General features: G+C 36.5%; 1 protein-coding gene across 1 annotated transcript in view; it reads left to right on the top strand.

Moving 5' to 3' along the window:
* The window catches only part of LOC106876157 (uncharacterized), a 183,111-nt gene that overhangs the window by 93,959 nt on the left and 87,343 nt on the right, over nt 1-1,809 (top strand). Inside the window, exons 58-59 of the mRNA XM_052969507.1 lie at nt 191-364; nt 1,477-1,650. Coding sequence (XP_052825467.1) covers nt 191-364; nt 1,477-1,650 — 348 coding nt within the window. The remainder of the gene's footprint in view (nt 1-190; nt 365-1,476; nt 1,651-1,809) is intronic.

Below are 1,809 nucleotides of genomic sequence, written 5' to 3'. Positions count from 1 at the left end.
ACACACACACACACACACACACACACACACACACACACACACACACACATTGATTTAATCATGCAGCAAAACAGCACTTATTTGGCAAAAGCTCAATTGGTTATAACTTTCCGTAAAAATAACTGACATTGTGTCCAGTAATATATCTTTATTGTTGTAAGTGTAAAAAAAAAACATTTAACATTATTAGGAACAAAATCCGTTGATTCTCTGCGAGAAAATTTACGAAGTGCTATGGAAAGCAAGGATAAAAATGCTTTGGCTAAAGCTATCCGACAAAGTGTCGCTGCTGGTATGCCAGAACTTGACTCAGACATACAACAAGCTCGAAGGATTTCGGATATTCTTGCTGGTGGTACTGGAGGTTAGAACAATTTTATTTCATACAAAGTATGTAACAATGACAGTGTGTGTGAGAAAGAGGGAGAGAGAGCAAATGCAGGAAAGGGATAATGAAAGAGAGAGATGGGTTGGTTTATTGATATACAGGGAGTGGGAAAACAGAATTTGAATAATACTGCTTTAGTGATTTCTCGTGTAGTTATTAAGAAGACGTGAACTTCCGTTTGCAGGCTTAATAATGGTGGTTAATAATATCTTCCTTTCAAATTTTGATATCAGTAAATATGCTTTTGTTCTCTTTCAATGTGATAATAAATAAATGCAATATAAACAATGTGCAACAGTACGAATGCCATAAAGTTCTGATAGAAAAGAGTATATATCAACGTTTCGGAAGCAACAATGTTTCATTTTTGAAAGCGAAAAAGCAATGTAGTATACACTGAGTCAAATCGCTTCCTTGTATTTTTGCCCTGCTATTTATTCGTGTTTTACTCCTGATGTAAAACATCAAACTGTGTTCCTTGTACATTAACTTCGAGTAAGTTCTGATTGATCAGTAGTATTTCGGCCGACTATATTATCCGATGTGTCCTTCACTTTTCAAGACACCAGAATGTGGTTTGAAAAGCTTGAAATGCTAATTCAAGCCAGTCAACCAACCATACTGTAGCTCCATAGTTAGCTCATAATTTTTTCTTGATAATTTCGAAGTTGTCTTCAATAAACTGCTCCTTGGTGAGATTTGTACAATGACGTTGGTAGTCGTGTTATTTATTCTTTCTCGTGTAGTAACACGAAGGGAAATGTTCGCGGGAAAAACAATGCAGCTATATAATCTTATTCTATTTTTGGTCATGCTGTGGAAATTGTCTAGTAAGATGGTATTTATTTCCAAATAGAATGACTGTGACAGCAAAGTTCCTTTTCAATAAACAACTTAGTCTTGACAAAAAGTGAACAAACGGTTCTTGAAAACATGGCGAGAGGTGAACAGGTGATACTCTGATAGAGTTTGTAGTAGGAATAACGGTCATTCCTAGCTGTTGTAAATTTTAAAATGGACTAAAATTATGTTAGTATGTTTCGGATTTTCAGCATCTGTACATTTCTTTTGAATATATATTCTTATAGACATCAGAACCCCTGATAATTTACGGGACCAACTTGAAATGGCTGGAAAACGAAAAGATGTGAAAAAAATACAGGAGGTCATACATGAATGTGAGAAAGCGGAATATGCAGAATTGGGTAATGACCTTCGGAAAGCTCGGGATATATTAGAGAGACTTGGCGGCGGCCGTGGAGGTAGAATCATTTTCAGCAATTGCATATACTAAAATGAACCATCCATCCATCCATCCAACCATCCATCAACTCGTCCGTCCGTCTGTCTGTATATCTAAACACACACACACACACACACACACACACACACACACACAGACACACACACACACACACACA

This window comes from Octopus bimaculoides, chromosome 7 (genome assembly GCF_001194135.2).
Source record: "Octopus bimaculoides isolate UCB-OBI-ISO-001 chromosome 7, ASM119413v2, whole genome shotgun sequence".
In the NCBI taxonomy this organism is placed as follows: Eukaryota; Metazoa; Mollusca; class Cephalopoda; order Octopoda; family Octopodidae; genus Octopus; species Octopus bimaculoides.
This window is presented reverse-complemented; position numbering and strand designations above follow the sequence as displayed.